Below are 17,573 nucleotides of genomic sequence, written 5' to 3'. Positions count from 1 at the left end.
GGGGGGGGGGGAGGGGGGATTAATTGCAATAGGGCGGAATGAATTATTCACAGGGACGAGGGCGACAGGTGAACGCATCGGTGGGGATCGATATAGCGTTTAGAAAGCTTGTTTAACCCACGCGTATCATCCAGGGCCCAGCTAATTTACAGCCAACATCCATCTGCTTGTGCATCTCCTGGGATTTTGCGAATGAAATTCACTCCACTTGTTCTCCATTCTGCGTTTGTTATCCGCTGGGAATAGTGTACTCGAGGGTTAATCCCTCCATATGTGATTGGGGGAGGGGCGGAAAATGGGGCAATTTTTGTGTCTTGACTTGCAACTTCGACCTGAATTCCAACCAAATGATTTTTTTTTCTGACACTGTGTGTGTGTGTGTGTGTGTGGTAGCAGGCTTTCGGGCTCGTGCCCTCTACCGAGGGGAGGGTATACACAGCCTCGCCCCACACCACCTGGGTGGGAAAAAGGGGATATAACACCACCGCACAACTAGACGTACATAAACCCCGTATGTGCACGAGAGAGGTGCCCCACCCCACTTCCACTCCCTCAACCGCATTTGTATAGATTGTGTATAACGTACGTGTGCGAGAGTCCTGACTGTATCCTGGCTTCGAACTTGTTTATTTTAGTTGGACTTTTTTTTGTCCATGGGACGCAGCGGCAAAGGCTCACAGAATGTTACAGAGGGTATTTTTGCAATGAAATTCAGGGGTAGCTGTTCAATCAAGGCTGTACATTGCTGTGAAATTTAGTAGGCAATAATGTTCAATGAATATTCATTGGGATTTATTCTTGGTAGAGGTGGAAGATTTATAGAATAAATATTACACACTGTGGAGAAATTCTCTATTCAATTCTGGTAACACAATGTCGGTGATTCATGAAACATGTAATTTTCAGAGATAGGGGAATTCCGGTAGCCCCTATATTCCGGCTGAAATAACATCCATCCAATTAAATCCATCCCTTTTATCCGAGAAATATGAGGAGATAATGACATGTAAATTTTCAACGTCATGAAGGCTCGTTCTGTTTGCTTGCACTAGATAACTGTATGATAAATTCAGGAAACTCTTTGATAGTCAAATGAGTATGAAATAGCAATCTTCATTTAATATTCTGCACAGAGTCCAAAAATATTGAATTTGATTGTTAAAATGGAAAATCGACGAACTTCACAGCAAAAACGAATGTCTGAGTTTTACCCATCTTTTGTAAACATTTTTCAGACACTAAAAAACGTCTGAATAAAATGAAAATTTGTCCGAATTTCAGGCGAACAGGTGCCTAAACATCTTAATTCATGTCTGAAATTTAGACAATTCTTCATTTTATTCAAACTTTTTTTATTGTCTGAAAAATGTGTACAAAAGGTGCGCGAAATTCAGACATTAGTTTTTGCTGTGCTGTTATTTACTTCAATGCCATCATTCGAAATTCTTTTTTTCGATTAGAATGTCACGTTCAGTCCAAGGTAAAGTCGCGATGTGGAGTTGTAAGGATTCACATACACGATAGCAATGGCGGTATTGGTCGAATCTACCATTGGGGATGCAATTTCACTCGATCACACCGAGAGGGCTTCGGAAATGATATTCCTTGATTGAAGTATCCGTTGTAAATATACCTAAGTGTCTGGCACCGACTGATTCGCTTCCGCTCAAAGTCTCATTATCACCAGCGCCATGGCCATTGTCATTTCATGATCTTTTTTATCCCACTGAATTTTTCTTTCTCTATCAATTTCCTCATTGCCTCTGACTCTCTCATTTCTCTGATCTTTCACCTCTCCTCTTCTTCCACTTCCTCTTCCCTGACTCTCATTCACGCGTACTAATATATTTTCCAAGATTTATTGGAATAGTTTGAGTTTGGTGTCTGAACTATCGATGGATTTTCCACTGGCATTTCCGACATGAAAATCTGCGGTGCGGGGGACAAAAATGGGGAAATGTAGGTCAGACATTTTTTTCTAATTCGAGGTATGGCTTTCTGTGGGAAGTGGATTTTTTTTATGTATGTTCACTGTGAGGGGTGAGTAGGTGGGCTGTATACTACTGGGCGTTACTACTACGGGCCTTCATTGACCGTAGCCTCTGGCAAACCTGGGAAAAAAAAATAACACGGCTGTCCACTCGACTTGCCTCCTTCACTCAGTCCCCCTCAAAGAATTCCATGCTCCTTGCAGCCACAATCAATCATTCACCTCCTCCCAGATAATGGACTAATTTAATTTTCCAATAATTCCGGGAGAGAATGATATCTATCAGGATTCATTGAAATTCTGATAAATATCGTATTAAATTCATAGTATAGAATGATGAATTGAGTCGATTGATTAATGGCTAAACCTTAATGAACTTTTGACACTGTTTGACCTGATTTTCCGAAAATGGTGTGTCCACAGTGATGATACCATGGAGGAGCTGATAACCACCAGTCGCCAGCAATGATGTGACAATAATGGATACCTCCCCTCTATACTCTATGATTGGAGAATCATAATTGAATTCTCCTCTATGCTATTCCAGTGCTTCCTTAAGAAAAGAAGAAGAATTTTAAACGACGAAAAAGAACGAGTAAGAAAATCACAAAAATAAATAAAACAATTCAAGTACACTTCTCAAGTCAGTGCCAAAGTAAAAAAAGCCAAGAAATAACAGACCAAAGAAATAACTGGGCCAAAAAATTGTGTCAAAGAGAGTGAGAGAGAGAGATAAAAAGATAAAGAGATTTAGGGAGAAGGAAAATATCGCAGAGATGAAAGTAGACTGATGTAGAGGACGAAATAAGTCAACAAAATAACGTTGAAAATTCAACGAAAACTCAATTGCACGTTCAGCAGCCAAAAAAGTAATTATTTAAATAAGGAGTGAGGAGTAAAAAACATGGGCAATAAGCTCTCAGCCTGCAGTTGTGCACCACTATCGAAAAGGGGCTATCGGGACGAGGATTCACCATGGCAGACTGGCGGAAGGGGTGGAGTGGGCGGTGGTAGTCACAGGAGTGACTCGGGCCCTTTGCTCAGGTGCGGAATAGAGAAGAAGAGGTGCGCAAAACCATTGCCATTCAGCCATTTCATTTTATCATACACTCTAGAGTTATTCTTTACCCCCTTGCCCACCTCTAACTTCTACTGTCAAACTGATAAAATAATTTCATAAACCGATCAACTGCATTGGTAGAAAAAATCATTTTTATTGAGATGTTGTTTTCTTGGAGCAAGTATTATATACTTGAACCAATTTCACATAAATAAGATCTTACGGTGAATATCAACTATTTCTTCTTGAGATACATTTACTTGAATCAAATAAAGCACTCCTTGGCGTCAAGTCACATGTATTCACCACAAAAATGGAAAAGTTCTATTTGTTTTTAATCCAATATAATCTCCAGTCGAGAAATTTTCTACTTTCATGAATTCAGTAGCGAAGCGGTAAACCGGTTTAAGTTAATTTCGACTAATGGTCAGTTTTTAATGAATATGTCGGAACCTAAGGGAGATAGCCATTTTTTTGTAATAACCTTTTTTGTAGAGCGAATTGAGAGCTAATAAAAAGGTTATGATGAAAATTCCGTCATTTTTCTTCGATTCGGAGATATTCCTGGAAAACTCAGCGAAGAGCTAAGTCGACTTGAACCGGTTTACCGCTTCGCTAATTATTAATCAAACATTCGTACCTAGGAGTTGATTACATTGAGGAATCAATTGAATGTTGTTTTCTCCAATGAAGCCGATGTTTAAATTGAGCTTTCCGTACATCACATTGAACGAAATTTGTGATATCCAAATTTGTGTAGAATTGCCTTAATTTGTGATTCTGTTATTGCAAACTAATGCCATTCTTTAGTTAATAAATACAAACTTCCTTCAACTCAACGACATCTTACTACAATCTCAAAGTTTTTTCCGCGTAACAATAATCATTCTGATTCGACATACGAAATGCTCACTTCAATTATAATTTACTTGGAACAACGTATGATCGTGTCGATTGAGATAACGTATTTAGTCATGAGAATAATTCAGTAGCGAAGTGGTAAAACGGTACAAGTCAATTTTGAGTGTTGACCAGTTTTCAATGAATATCTCGGAATCTAAGGGAGAAAATTTTTGATAAGATCTTTTTTGTAGAGCCGATTGAGAGCTACAACAAATGTAATTATGAAAATTTCGCTATCTCCATTAGATTCGAAAGTATTCTTCAAAAACTCAACTAGGAGATAAGTCGACTTAAGCCGGTTTACCACTTCGCTACTGAATTTTGATTTTTGAGTAAACCAACGAATTTCTGGAGTTAGAAAATTTTTGGTTATAAGGAAATCAAAAACTCTCATTATTGCGACAAACAAAAGGAACTTCAATTCTAGAGAAGTTCGATTTCTCCCAATCAAATGTATCTCAAGAAGAGATAACTGATATTCACTATGAAATCATGTTTATTTGAAAATTAACAACCAAATAATAGTTGATTCAACTAAATTTCTCTTGATAAAATTATTTTTGTCTGTCAGAGTGATAACAATATCTCTGTCGCCCCATGTCCACGTGTATCTCTGTGTATTTCTTCATTTTATCCACTTCCACATGCTCTCTATGACTTTGTTGTACGCCAATTGAGATAAAGTATACGTATGTATCCGACTATGGATTTCCATGTACTCTACGTCTTTTTTCTTTTACCTGAAACCATTGAGTTGACGAGAATTTTCAACTGGATGCTGAAAGATTTTTTCGAGTAATCCTTTGATATCAAAGATACTCTTGCATTTTTTAAAAGAAGAGGAAAAAGTAAAAAATAACACTCACTGCCATTTGCTCTCATGCGCCTATATATTCTTTATCATTTTTCCCGGTTTTGCTTGCCCCATTGTTTTACGCATGTGCTCGTTCACTCGGAAAAAAACGTCCTCAAACAGTGAAAAAAAAAAGAGAGAGGGAGAGGAAGATTCTGCGAGTACAGATGTTTTCACACGCTTCCTCGTGCTTTTCTTTACAGCCCTACACTCACCGCTTTTGGCCGAATAGTTGGTAGCATTAGTTATTTATAGAATCAACTAAATGCTGATGCTTTCAGCATGGCACTCTCCATTCTCCATTTCTCATTGCACATTCACGCAATATGATCATTTGTATCAATTTGATTCAATTGTTGTTGATACCAATGATGACATAATAATGAGTATTTTTAGACTATGGGCTGAAGTTTTTCATGTGAGTGCCAGTGGTACTGGTACTGTCAAGTGGCAACAAGTCTCCGAGGATCTTGTCCCTGTCAACATACGTTGTCTCCAGGATTCACCTGAATTGGTCTTCCATATCACCGCCTACAATAGCCAGGTTGATAAAATTCTGGATGTACGACTGGTGCAGCCAGGTAAATGAATTTCATTTCATTCAAGAACTATTCTGTGCATCTGGAAGTATCATTTATTTGAGTAAAGGGGGAAGGAAAAAATGTTTGGTTGAATAGAACGTAATGAAGCATTCAACTGAAATAGGAAATTTCATTTCTTTGCCTTCTTGTTTGAAAGAAATGGATTTTTCAATGTGACTATGATGGATTTTTTTTCATTTTCAGTGGAATATTCCACCAGTTTGGGATATCCATTCTGATTACTCGGAGAACGAAGTTAGAAGCTAAATCCAATGAATAATGTATTTCAATTTAGATTGCATTATTTATAATATATAGCGGATTTTCATTTACATTATTCATGGTATTTCAGTAAATTTCCCGGTGGCAATTCGAGGCGATCCATTCACTTTAGCTAAAACTTTTATTGTATAGAAATTAATTGGATTAATTAACGATAAGACGTGTTTCCAGTTAAGTCCCGGAAAAATGTGATGAATTTTCTGATCCTTTTCTTCATTTAAAGGTACAAGAATTGGCCAGGCATCGGAGTGCTTCATCTACTGGAAGGACACGATGACCAATGACACGTGGGGTCTCAACTTTACATCACCCATTGATGCTAAACAGTTCAAAGACTGCTGTGTAAGTGACGTATATTCATTGACATTCATAAAGGTTCAATGATTGGCATTTTATCTTTGGCATTTTGTTCACCAGTCACCCTCAACCAAGACACCGAGGAAAGCGACCTCATCTTACTCCCTCAAGCTACCGAGCGAACCACCCAATAAGCAAAAGGTCAAACCACGTATAAAGCCACTGTCAACACCAGCATCACCGAGTAGATCTAAAGCACCACAGTGCACTTGTATGCCACCGGAGCAATTTGCTAGGCTTCGCACTCGAGATCAAAGATTTATATCCCATGGTAGGATATCCTTTACATTTATTGATATTCTATTCCATAAGTGAGTGGTGGAGTGGTGAATTGAAATAAGTTGCATAACGGACTTTTTTGCTTCCGAATGAAAGCTTGGTAATCGTTAAATTTCAAGTTTTGGATTTATCGCGTTATATTGATCCATTATGATCCTAAAAGTCCGAAAACTCGATTTTTAGATCCTATCCGTATGTATGTGTGTGTGTGATAAAGTTTTCGGTTAAATGTTCGCTAATGAATCTATCGAATTTAATATTATTTTTCAAATGTAAGTATCCTTGAACCTTGAATCCATTGACATTAAGTGAAATTCAATTCATAGAGTAATTTTTTGAATTTTTTTTTCTTTTTCTTAATCTGTTGTCTGACGATGACTGAAAACAATGTTAAATTCATTCAATGGGGGTGAAAAAAATTGTTTGAATGTTCTTTTGACTGAATTCGAAGATGAAGGTGATAGGAATATTTTCTGTTCCTTTTCAGAGAATAATTTTCGAAAATTTCATTTAAACAATCGGTTTTCCGGTAATATTTTTGAATGTTTTTTATTTTAAGTTACCATTGAATCAATTTCAAATTGATTCAATCGTAGCTTGAAATATTCAGTGCAATACCACTTTGTCTGATTTTGCAGATGATAACGATATCTATATTTGTTGGTTCGATTCATGCAATGGTTTTTGCAGTTTTCCTTTTTATATTATATTCTATTATACATGGAAAAAAGTTTTTTCAATACCGTTTTCTGTAGTAACTGTAAATGAGTTAAAAATCAAACACGACTGATTAAAGAATAAATATAATTTAATTCGAATATAATAAGATGGAATTAATTATTATGCTCATTTATTAGCAAAAATATGTATATTATCATAATGATGAAGGCAATTGTTTTTATAAAAAAACTTCTGTTCTTGATGAGTAAATTTGCCTAGAGGAAAGAGAATACCGAAAATTATCGATGAAATAATGTGAATCGGGAGATATTAGGCTGAATAAAAAAAATACTGGATATAAGCAAAGATCGAGGGCGAAAGCACTACTCGGACAACAAAATACGAGATTTTTTGCCTTCAAATCCAGAGAAAAATTATAGTCCCTTTTAGTAAAGTGGATTCAATCTCTCAGCACTGGATAAAATCTGGTGGTAACACAGTCTAAATTCAGTAAAAATCCCGTGAAAATTCATTGCCAATCTGGTAAAAAATTTCGTATGAACAGAATATTTTCTATGACAGCGGTAATATTTCATAGATTTTATGTGAAAAGCCAGAGTCCCCTTCATTTTATCGTGTTGTATGAGAAATTTTGCTGAGATGTTCGTGAAAAGTTAAATTAGTCTGGCGGAAAAAATCCTGAGAGGACAGTAGTGTTTCCTACTCTTCGTGATAAATTTCGCCCCGCAGAGCCATTTGAACCCGGTTTACGATGTGAGTGCGGTAATTTTTCTGGTATTTTTTTCTGCACCGAAATTACTCCTCTGCTTGAAGAGTTCATAAAAACACCGTTTTTTGCCTTTCAAATTCTTTCACATTCTCTCGTTGTTGCCAATATTACCCGGTTCATACGCGTCCAGTAAATTTGAAGGGAATTTTTTGTGTAGGAAAATATGTTAGGAGACTTTGTTTTTTGTAGTTAAGGATATCCAAGTACTTTGGCCATTTTTTCTCCAGCGAAATGCTCTTCTACTTTTGTAACCGAACATCAGAGCTTTTATTTGAGCCACATTGGGGTCTAAGTTTCCGGACGTTTTACAATGATTTTATTATTTAAACTTTACAGGTCTGAATTTGAATCTTGGTATTGAACCGATAGAAAACATTTCAAAAATCTGAAAAAAAAAATTACAAAGTTTACTTTTAGAGAAAAAGTGTTGAAATAATTTAAAAATTGAAATTTTTGAAAACTACGAGCACTTTCTTTAAACAATTTCAATTATTTAGTTATAAACAACGAATGTTAAAAAAAATCATAATTCTGTGGAAAATGTAATTTGAATGACATTGAATATTCATGATTTTTTTTTAAATTTTTTACAGTAGCGAAGCGGTAAAACGGTTTAAGTAGATTTTAACTGTTAGCCAGTTTTCAATGAATATCTCTAAATCTAGCGGAGATACTGAGATTTTTGTCATAACCTTTTTTGTTGCCCCCAATTCGCTCTACAAAAAATGTTGAAAAAATTTCGTTATCTCCCTTAGTGAGCTAAGTCGACTTGAACCGTTTTAGCGCTTCGCTACTGAATTTTTTGCACGCAATTTAATTGACAAATTTAATGATTGAACACGTTTGAATCTAAACGAAAAAAGAAGCTCCAATATCCTTAAGAAGGTTCCTGGCCAGAAAGAAATCAGTTGACTTGTTCTTCTGAATCTGTGCATTATCTAAATAATCAGTGAATTTACATGCGATAAATCGAGTTACGTTTCATCACTCCATTACTGGAAACTATCGTAGAAAGATTGCACTGGAAATATTCTTAGGTCAGTGCTTGAAAAATTAGTCTATCAATTCAATGTAAAAAAAGGATGAACAGGATTGACACAGCGAGGTCAGTTCCGTTTGATCGTGATTAATTGAATGTATTGTTTCATTCTAAATTGATCACGGCATATTCAATGAGCACGTCATCACAAAGTTTCATTCAAAATATCCCGAGGAAACCCTCCAGTTTTGACAGCCGATCTCGAAAAAGTAATTACCCATTGTCATGGAGCAATTCTCACTCATTGTGTTTGTGCCCGTTAACTCAAGTTTGAATGTGTGACGTGTACCTCCAACCAAATCCACATTGATTTCTCAAAAATGGTGTTACGGGAATGATCTACATTCGCTAAGTCTCAAATAAAACCCAGAGCTCCATTTTTCCTCCAGCAGTCATAATTCCTACTGTACCATTTTCGTGATCGCGTTCAATGTACCATCTCACTTTGCCATTACTCTCCCTGAAAAATACCCACGTCCGTACGAAAATGTGGGATTTGCAGAATCCAAGCGTCATTTCCGTGTTTTTATATGAATTCCAAACATCTCTCAGAGTTTCTATCAATAATAGTCTTCTTTGTTCAACGAAAACTTCACGGGTTTTCAAATTCATTTTCACCTAGATGCACAAATATCACAGATATGTATCGAAGTTGTTCTTTCGTACACGGAGAAATATCCAATATAGTTAATACTTTTCTTTGAAAATTAAAATCCCAATACACTGATAAAAATTTTTGATTTTTCACTGTAATTTCAGGAAATCTTGTCATTGAAAATTCAGAATTTCGTGGAAAAATCAAACAGAACTGTAAATTTATGTTCCATTTGTCCCTGACAATGAATAGAAAACCAGAAAATTCTGGTAAATATATTCTTGAATTTTCAGGACAGTGACCCTAAATACGATGTAGGGGGAAAAATCATGAAATTTTGTAATGGAATTTGACACTGAATATTCATATTAGATTGGAAATTCAAATGAATTAAGGAATTCTCGTCTTTATGCCCTGAAAATTGGTAGTCAACTGTCCATGAAATTTCATTTTTTTTTCTAACAGTTTAGAGGATCCTTAGAAATCCGCCCAGGCCTTTTTCAGATTTTCATTGAATTGCAAGTAATTGTACTTCATATAATTTTAGATGCCCGTTTTTCGTTTAATAAAACGTGCATCTAAATAAATAAATAAAATTAAAAAGAAATTTTTTTAATATTCTATTTGAAAAATCTAAGAAATGGGCATGCGATTTGGAAACATTAATACTTTTACATGGAATTTCTCGGCAGAAACTTTATACAGCAAACATTACAATTGTAAAAATGATCAAAGAGTTTGTGATTTCTTTCTGGAAGATATGATTTATATCTAGTGAATCGCCCAGAAAAACTGCAAATTCCAACTGAATTCCTTGAGAGAGTACCGCACTGAAACTTGAAAGTCCTTGGTTTTTCACAATTTTCCACCGATTTTACCAATTAAACTCTTCTTTTTAATCTTAGTCTGATTACCAAACGCGACCCTCCGACTCTGGTCACCTCCGCGGGGATTCCCCGCCGTGTTATTTAGGGTCGAGCGTTGCCGAATTCACACGACACTGCCCGGGCAGGTTTAGCGAGTTCCTGGCAACGTCGTATAGCGGACTGTTTCATTTAACATGGGAAAAAATAATTCATCTGTTCGCAATAATTTGTCTTTTTTTTAGGAATTTCGGGAAACATGTTATTCTAAAAACTACTATAATTCTTTAGACACTTCAATTGACAAAGTCAAATTTTTTTGAATTTTTCCCATTAGCCAGTCAATTGTAATTAAAGAAAACCGACACGTGGGGGGGTTTCCCTCATATGGTGACCAATCTAGTGCTTAATGTTGTCTAGACTCGAAAACATAAAATTGGGTATTTATTTTTTTTTATTACTGAATAGAATACGAAAAAAATATTTTAATACAGTCAATAATTTTCTTTTGAAATTCCCAATAAAGGATCCTTAGAAATCCACCCAAGTCTTTGTCAGATTTTCATTGAATTACAAGTAATCATACTTCATATAATTTGAGATGTCCATTTGGCCAGGAAATGATGAAACGTTCTGGAAAGTTATAAAGCGCTTCAGAATCTTCTGGGAACTTCGCGAATTGTTTAGAAACTCTCCAATTTTCCAAGTTTCGATCATTTTTTCTAGCGTATCGCAAATGGTTCTGAAACTTTCTTGAAATTTCTAGAAACTTCTGAATTAATCCCAGAGCTTACAACAACCCCTAATAATTTATGGTTTTTTAGTATTTATAGTCCAAAAAGCAATTTCAATATCTCCATGGCTTCGATGGATAACAAAATTCTAACGAAATTATCCTATCCAATGCCCTTTGAAAATGAAATTCCACTTTATCATAAATTCCCCTACAAATCGAATTTTCATGAATTTTGAACCAAAAACCTGAATCAGTGAAAAAAATCAATGAAAATCCCTTGATTGATTGAAAAACTTGTCCCAACAATTATTCCCCAGCCATACAATTCAATCACAATGATCGGAATGCCAAATTAAAAAAAAACAGGTGACCCTGTACCGGGAAAACACCAGCACAAAGCGATGTAAATGAATGCAAACTCATTCTCCCCGCCAAAAAAAAATCCCACAAAAAACCCACCTCCACGATATTTTCATTGAATAATTTTTTGGGTCGTTTATTTATTGACAATTAATTAATGATAAACTATGCGCAGGCGCATCAACACTACCTAGAACCATGAACCGCACCTCAGAAATGGAGATGACGCCTGGACGTGACAAGATAGCACCAGCAACATCGAGTGCATCGCTTTACGATAATGTCAATAATACCGGTGATACACCGGGCAAAGCATCGAAATCTGGTGACTCATGCAAACACATTGGCAAAGACAAGCAGAATGAAACTTGTCAAACAACACCAAAAACCGCCAACATCGGCATTGGCACAGCAACGGTGGGTTCCCAGGTACATTATTATCGGTCGTAAACAATCACCACAATTTAAATGAATCTCCCACCAACGATTGAAACTACTAAACCCCTAATTGATCCGCAGATCGACAGTCCAGACGACAAAGGCACCTCGATTTCCCCCCAAAAGGGAATAAAACGTCAGGACAGTGCCACCCAGAATGGTGGTGAAAGCCTAAAATCCGAGGGCACCCAGGCAGGTGGCACCCTCCACAGCAGTAAGTCCCATCGCAAAGAGCAACTTCATCACACTAAATCAGCCGATTATACCGAGCTAGAAATGCAAAATGGTAATATCTTCAACATTGTCAATAACAATCACAGTAGAAAATCTAAGAGTAAGAGTACAGACGACATGAGAATCGAGAATGCTCAGAATGGTGGTATAAGCCTTGATCCAAATACACTGAAACGTATGCTCAAACCAATGTCAAGTATCGATAGTCCAGCAACATCACCAGAGATGACGAGAAAACGTCACAGTCATCATCCCTATCATTATCACCCCAATAACAACAATCAGAAGTATATACCCTCTGAAGCGGAGAATGAGAATTATGCTCACCCATACAGAAGTCCCTACAACAACAAGTTCCAGGGGTCACGGAGTGTTCACGATATGGGACGCCACTATACTGGTATAATTGCCGTGATTTTCATCCTGTTTGTTCAATTATTTTGCTTGCCTAACAGCTTTAGAAGTTTGATGACTCATTAGCATGAATGCATAGTCTAGTAACCTTCACGAAAATTTGTCCCATCATCATTATTCACAAATCCATAATTCATGCGATCATTAGAAACAAGTGTAGAGCCTCTTCATTCATCACCACAACCCGTTGCACCAATTCTCTCTTCATGTATTTGCACGTAGCAATCATCTGCTCTGTCTTAGGCGGCAGAGGCAGGATGTACTTAGATTTGGAACGTAATCGGTGCGCAGGTGATATTTCCCCACCGTCAGACAACGTTATCTTCGACAATCAGTGCTATGCTACAACGCCAAGCTCATCAAATGGCAATTCAGATATGGAACAGCCGAATCACTGCAACAGTCGTCGTTACAATTCGGGCCAACCTTATCATCATCATCATCAGCAACAGCAGCATCATCACCAGCAGAACATGCAGTCGGCCTCAACACCTGGCAGTCCATCGAGTCGTTTGCTTCTGGAGTATGAGATGCATCTCAGGAATACATTGGCCAAGGGAATGGATGCTGAGAGTTACAGTCTTCATACTTTTGAGGCACTGCTTACCCAGAGTATGGAGAACTTGGGTGATTATCTCATGACATTTATGATTTTTGATGGAAAGGGCTTGTCACCTTCAGCCGCTACTTTTTAGCATTTATAATTTTCGTACTAATAAAGAAAACCTTCGCTTAATAATAAACTGGATCGATTAATTACTTGCAGAATTTGCCGAGAACATCCCACTTAATGTACAACGCACACCGCATGCATCGCGCAGGCGTGAGTATATTAAAAAACCATTATTCTTCCAATCCTGTACAATATTTATCATAGACGAGGTGGTAATTAGTTTAACCACCGATAATGAGCTTTCGTCGTCGACAAAGTATCGCCTCTTGGTACTTGTCATTCGAGTCGCCATCGCGTGACGCTTGGAAACTAGTTGGACGTTTTCAAAAGACTGTATTGTTTGATTTTAAAAATGAAGATGAAGAGATACAAGTCATTAATACTAATGATGATGGAAATTTTTCGTGCAATATAGGCTCAAATTCTAATAAATCATCGACATTACCACTGTCTTATCGTTATTGCAATGAGAGACAGAACAGCAAGGATCGGGATGGTTATTACAGCGATAGAAATGAAATTATAAGAGAGAAGAGGGATCGCGAGGCTGAGAGGGAACGTGGATATCTCAGTGATTATAACTCCAAGTATGACGCAAAGTAAGTGTTGCACATTTTATCATGAATTTTTTAATGTTTGAATAAAACCAAGAGGACATCGCAGTCCATTTTGTAGGAAATTCTGTTCGAAAAATCTAACAGATCGACATCTGATTTGAAAACATCTAGACTTTTCCATGGAATTTCTCGGCAGAAACTTCATGGCGAAAACATCAGAATTGTACAAAATGATCAGACTTTTCGTTTTTTTTCTGGGAGATGTGATTTATATCTAGAGAATCGCCCAGAAAAACTGCAATTTCCAAGTGAATTCCTTGAAGGAAGGACCTCAATAAAACTTGAAAGTCCTTGGTTTTCCACAATTTTTCACCGATTTAAACTTTTTTTTTGGCACTCAATTCGTAAAGCCTCGTTTCACGCACGCCGCGCGTGCAAAAAGCCGCTCACGAATGTCGTAACAAAAAATATGCGTCGTCACTGTATCGAAAAATACTATTTTTTAATGTTCTCTAGACTTGAAAGAATAAAACCGGTATCAATTTTTTTTAATATTGACTAGAATACGAAAAAATTATTTTTTCAGAATTAATCTTTGCTTGTTTTTCTCATAATGACTAAAAAACACAAATTCATTTTTCATCAACCTCTCATTTGTGTCTTGAACACCCCTTACGTGCCATCTCAATCCACAATCATTTTTTAAACGTGATGAAAACCAAAAATTTGCTCATAATCTATCTAAGCTTTAAAAGAACGAATACTCGATGTTTTTCCGCGTTTAACGAATACCAAAAAAAGCTCCAATCGGATGAAAATTGCGGTGCGAGGAGCGTTTTTAAGTTGAAAACTCTGAACTTGGATCTCAACATGAAGAACAACATTTTGCTACTTTTCCGATGTCTCATCATGTATCAAAAATCGCTCGATGGGTCCGTTCAGTGATTTAGGACTTTCACGTTCAGAAGTCCCCGTTCATGTTCAAACCACCCCCGTCCCCTTAGTGAATACACTACGTAGAGCTGTCCGCGAAACTCAAATGAGACTTTACTTTGGAGGGATCGTCTTGGTCTTAGTGAAGACGGAAACTTTTGGTATCATCACAGTCTCAAAAGAGGCCGTATCGGCTCTTTTCGTGATGCCTCACAGTCAATTTATCTCATTTCGGTTTTAAGTTTTTTGCGTTTTTTATGTGTAAAAGGCCGAGCCGAGACGACCGAGACTTTGCAGTGAAGGAGCACAAGAAACTTGAGACCGAGATGAGATAAATTGACTGTGAGTCATCACGAGAAGAGCCGATACTGCCTCTTTTGAGACTGTGGCGAGACCAAAAGTTCCCGTTTTCACCAAGGACGAGGCGATCCCTTCAAAGTAAAGTCTCGTTTGAGTCTCGCACTACGATTTCCTCTTAGATTTCGTCAGACGTACACCATTGATATTATTTTAAAGAAGCAATAGATAATGAAATAAATGTGTTGACACAGTTGTGCCAGCTGCATTGGAAGTTCAGCCAGGGCCCAATGGTTTCGCCACTCGGACGGATGGCAATCAGGCAGCTCCGCACTGGGCTCAGTCCAATCCAATTCCATAAACCCTGGCTACGGTGGACACAGGCGAGACTCCCCCTGGGATTCTCTACCATCGCTGCGTCACGAGGGAAGTCTCAACGACAGTGGTTACAGGTCCAACAGAACAGACTCCCTGGAGCATCGGTGAGTTGAGCGACTTTTTTGGGCTTTGAAACGAGTAAGAAAGAAACTCACTTCGAAGTTTCTTAAACTCATAAAAATATATTGGACATCTGTCAATAATAGGGGCTTATGGGCATAGAGAGTAGAATTGGGGCGAAGAGGGTCTAAACTTTTCCACAGACTCGAAATCTTCAAACTAGTTTTATTAATTAGTTTCATGTTGAAGTCTCGGAGAGAGTTGAGTTGTTAAAAAAAAACAATTCTGAAATAGAGTTGAGCATGCACTTTGGGTAATTGGATGCAAAATTACTTTAACCAACAAACAATTTTTCTTCTTCTTTTCTTCTTTCCAGCGGAACATTTGATAGACAGGACAGTGTGCGGTCGGATTACATGTCCGATAGAGAAGGCAGATACGGTATAGTGCAACAAGCATCACTGGAGAGTACTGACTCAAGGCTGTGCTACTTGACTTCGTCAGAGGTGAGTTAGCATATCGAGTGGGCCATTGACCTTATCAACAGTAAGACATGCTATACAGTATCTGGTTAGAGAGATTCCATTTTGATAACTCTCATGTGGCATAACTTGACGATGATTGAATCGTTGTTGCCCGAATGATCCCCTTGAAGTTGCCGAGGTGAAAATTTCAATATTCCCTTTGCATTTGAATAATTTTCAATTTTATTTCCATTACTAATGTTCCTCCCTGAGATTTCATTCCTCTGGGACAGATTTAGTGCTTTAGTGCAGGGGAAAAAAGTGGAGAAAAAGTGTTGGGAATATATTTTAAAAGAAGTGCATTACACTCAAGTCTCTCTGGCGAGTTTTTCACTCGCAGTCTTTGAACTATCCCATTTCAACTCAAAGTAGCATTACGTAACGTCAAATCTGCCGGCAATGGTGGGACACGAATCCCTCAACCGTATGAATTATATCTCCAACCATCAGACGAATATCAAATTGCTTTTGATTTCCCATCTGCCCAATTCCCAGCCAGTTAACAGTTTCAAATTCAATATCATTTTGAGCTTACAGTGAATATATTTTATAAAAAAAAATTCTAAACAACCGTAATCCACCGGAGGCAGTTGTCCCGGCCCCGTGACTCTATTTTTACAACTGAGGCAAGGACAAATATCGATAACCTACTGACCCTGCACCGAGTTTTATATCAGAGTGAACTAAGAATCCCGTACTTAAACCCCTCACCCTTCTCTCTCGCCCCTCGTATCCTCCTGTATGCCAATCCTCTTTTATTTACCCCTCAGTACTTTTTTCCTGCCATTTAAACTTTACTGGCCCCAGGCGAGCAACTCTCAAGGGATTCTAATGCACGAAAACAAAACAAACATAAAAACCTAAACCCTATAATAAATCCCTAAAATTAGGAAGAGGAAATCAAACAGAGGCCGAATAATAAAGAAAAAACGCGAAATACTATGACCCGTTTTGCTCTGTTATGCTTTACAAATACAAAAGATTGTTCTGAGTCGAGTGGCGCATAAAAAGAGGGTGCAAAACTTGGGCTGCCAACAGGTACATGCGCAAACGCATATCTCAGCTAATAGTCGGGGTCGTCCCCAGCAATTGCACATTTCCCGAGCCTAAAAGAGGAATAAAAAGTACGAAAAAGATGAGTGTTGCAGTGAAAAATGCATCGTCCAAAGGTATAGCAGGCGCCCCTGCACTGCAAATAGGTGGGAAAAAAGGAGGATGGCATTGCCGATGGAGTACGCAGGGCATAACGTCCTTGCTTGTTACTGCATAGATAACGAAACACCCTATACCCCCCTATATTCTTCAAGTGTTTCTTTTGCATTGACTACCAGCCCCTCCGTAGAATCGTCTATACACGAATGTAACGGGGGGGGGGGAGCCTCCCAATATGCGCGATGCACATGCGATGTACGTTGCATCAAAAAGAAGAGAGAAAAAAAAGGAAAATAAAACACCTCGTCTCATGTAATGCCCTGTGTACTTCTCGCTTGCGCGCCCTCGCGGACGTCGACATAGCTCTCATCAGGCTCCAGTATTGATTCTCATAGTGGGATGAAAGCACGGAGGAGCGAGTGAGAGAGATTTAGCAAAGAGAGATGGAGGGTACTGGTGGAGGAGGTGGTGGTACGCAGAGGAGGAACTTGGAACCCGCTGTGTTGTTTCCACCCCCTCCTTTCCATCCCGCTCGCCTACCTAGTTCCACAATTTCCACCAGTTC

General features: G+C 37.9%; 1 protein-coding gene across 1 annotated transcript in view; it reads left to right on the top strand.

The window, feature by feature from the left end:
* Positions 1-2,715: 2,715 nt before the first annotated feature.
* The window catches only part of LOC107045959, a 45,256-nt gene continuing 30,398 nt past the window's right edge, over positions 2,716-17,573 (top strand). Inside the window, exons 1-11 of the mRNA XM_029126676.1 lie at positions 2,716-3,055; positions 5,203-5,387; positions 5,893-6,011; positions 6,087-6,297; positions 11,524-11,777; positions 11,868-12,420; positions 12,678-13,061; positions 13,201-13,257; positions 13,523-13,706; positions 15,149-15,376; positions 15,709-15,838. Coding sequence (XP_028982509.1) covers positions 2,895-3,055; positions 5,203-5,387; positions 5,893-6,011; positions 6,087-6,297; positions 11,524-11,777; positions 11,868-12,420; positions 12,678-13,061; positions 13,201-13,257; positions 13,523-13,706; positions 15,149-15,376; positions 15,709-15,838 — 2,466 coding nt within the window. The 5' untranslated portion in view covers positions 2,716-2,894. The remainder of the gene's footprint in view (positions 3,056-5,202; positions 5,388-5,892; positions 6,012-6,086; positions 6,298-11,523; positions 11,778-11,867; positions 12,421-12,677; positions 13,062-13,200; positions 13,258-13,522; positions 13,707-15,148; positions 15,377-15,708; positions 15,839-17,573) is intronic.

The sequence above is a fragment of the Diachasma alloeum genome, unplaced genomic scaffold (assembly GCF_001412515.2).
Source record: "Diachasma alloeum isolate Michigan unplaced genomic scaffold, Dall2.0 Dall_scaffold_00181, whole genome shotgun sequence".
Taxonomy (NCBI): domain Eukaryota; kingdom Metazoa; phylum Arthropoda; class Insecta; order Hymenoptera; family Braconidae; genus Diachasma; species Diachasma alloeum.
This window is presented reverse-complemented; position numbering and strand designations above follow the sequence as displayed.